This window comes from Penaeus monodon, chromosome 32, assembly GCF_015228065.2.
Source record: "Penaeus monodon isolate SGIC_2016 chromosome 32, NSTDA_Pmon_1, whole genome shotgun sequence".
In the NCBI taxonomy this organism is placed as follows: Eukaryota; Metazoa; Arthropoda; class Malacostraca; order Decapoda; family Penaeidae; genus Penaeus; species Penaeus monodon.
The window spans coordinates 34,680,973-34,682,191 of NC_051417.1; the positions used below are offsets into that span (position 1 = coordinate 34,680,973).

Here is a 1,219-nt window from a genome sequence, read left to right on the forward strand (position 1 = left end):
GGATGGATAATTTTGTTAGAATTATATAGAATGTCTATATATCTTGCACAATAATGACAATTTATGACAACAATCAAAGCTAGTGTCTTGGACTCTATTCCTACACTCCAATCATTATTCTCCCTTACACATATTCCTTACAAGCTTTTCCCTATACATGTTTCAAACTAATCAATGACCAGTATAAATCTCAAGATGTCCAAACATACAATACACATTACACAAACAAACCTGTTATCAATTTGTAAAAGAGTCCTATATGAAAGCCAGCCACAATCCACATCACGAGCGATATAATGAGATATTCATGCCGGTAAGCTTCCACTGAGATGATGTAGCACGCTATGGTAGAAAAGAGTCCTCCTCCATATGCTCCAAGGTATATGGGGTTTGGCCATCTAGAAGGAAAAAAAAAGTTACTTTTTGGGAAGAGGTAAAAAAAAATACATATATATAAAACAAAAACGGACACAGCCATAACACATCCCTCAATACCATTCCTGACTTAGTGATCGTGAATTCAAACTCGTATCCTTTCCAACCCTGTCACCACCGCCACACAGTGTAATTATTTTTTCGAGGTAATGTAGTCAAATCAAAAATCCTTAACCACATCCGCCTTCGTCACTCACCTAACTGGGTGCTTCATGCGGTGCTGCTGTCTGGCCATCACCGTCAGAGCCACAATAAACACGGGAGCTCCAACCATCCACTGATGATGAGGCATTGCCAGGACAGACAGAATCTGGGAAAAAAAGGTGAAAATTGTTGAATTGTACCACAATTCTCTTCTGTAACATTACCTATAATTTCACTGTAACACTTACGACAAAAGATTCTATGCACCGGGTCTTAAGGAAAGTAAAGATATAAGGTTTCTATACATGTGATGAATTTAAACACATGTAATATGTTCATATAATACAAGCTTCCCTCTTGCAGGCACATTTTCCTCTAAATCCGAGTGTACACTTTTTATACTAATATTATCAGGAACGAAATTTCAAACTGCAATGCCCTCCTTCTCCCTTTCCCTTTCTCTCCTCTCCCCTCACTCTCTTCCCATTCCATTCACACTCCTTTAAATCTTTCTCCTATTCCCCCTTTTCTCTCCTCTCACCCTCATTCCTTTTCTTTCACCCTTTATGCTCACCCTTTCTTATCTTCCTTTCTTCCATCCCCCTTCTCTTCTCCCTCTCACTTTCTCACCCTTTTTTCC

The 1,219-nt window shown here is 39.0% G+C and overlaps 1 protein-coding gene across 1 annotated transcript in view; it reads right to left on the reverse strand.

Moving 5' to 3' along the window:
- Positions 1-1,219, reverse strand: part of LOC119593831 (palmitoyltransferase akr1-like) — a gene marked incomplete at its 5' end in the record, with an annotated part of 11,294 nt that overhangs the window by 1,815 nt on the left and 8,260 nt on the right. The window contains 2 exon segments of the mRNA XM_037942861.1: positions 232-398; positions 633-745. Coding sequence (XP_037798789.1) covers positions 232-398; positions 633-745 — 280 coding nt within the window.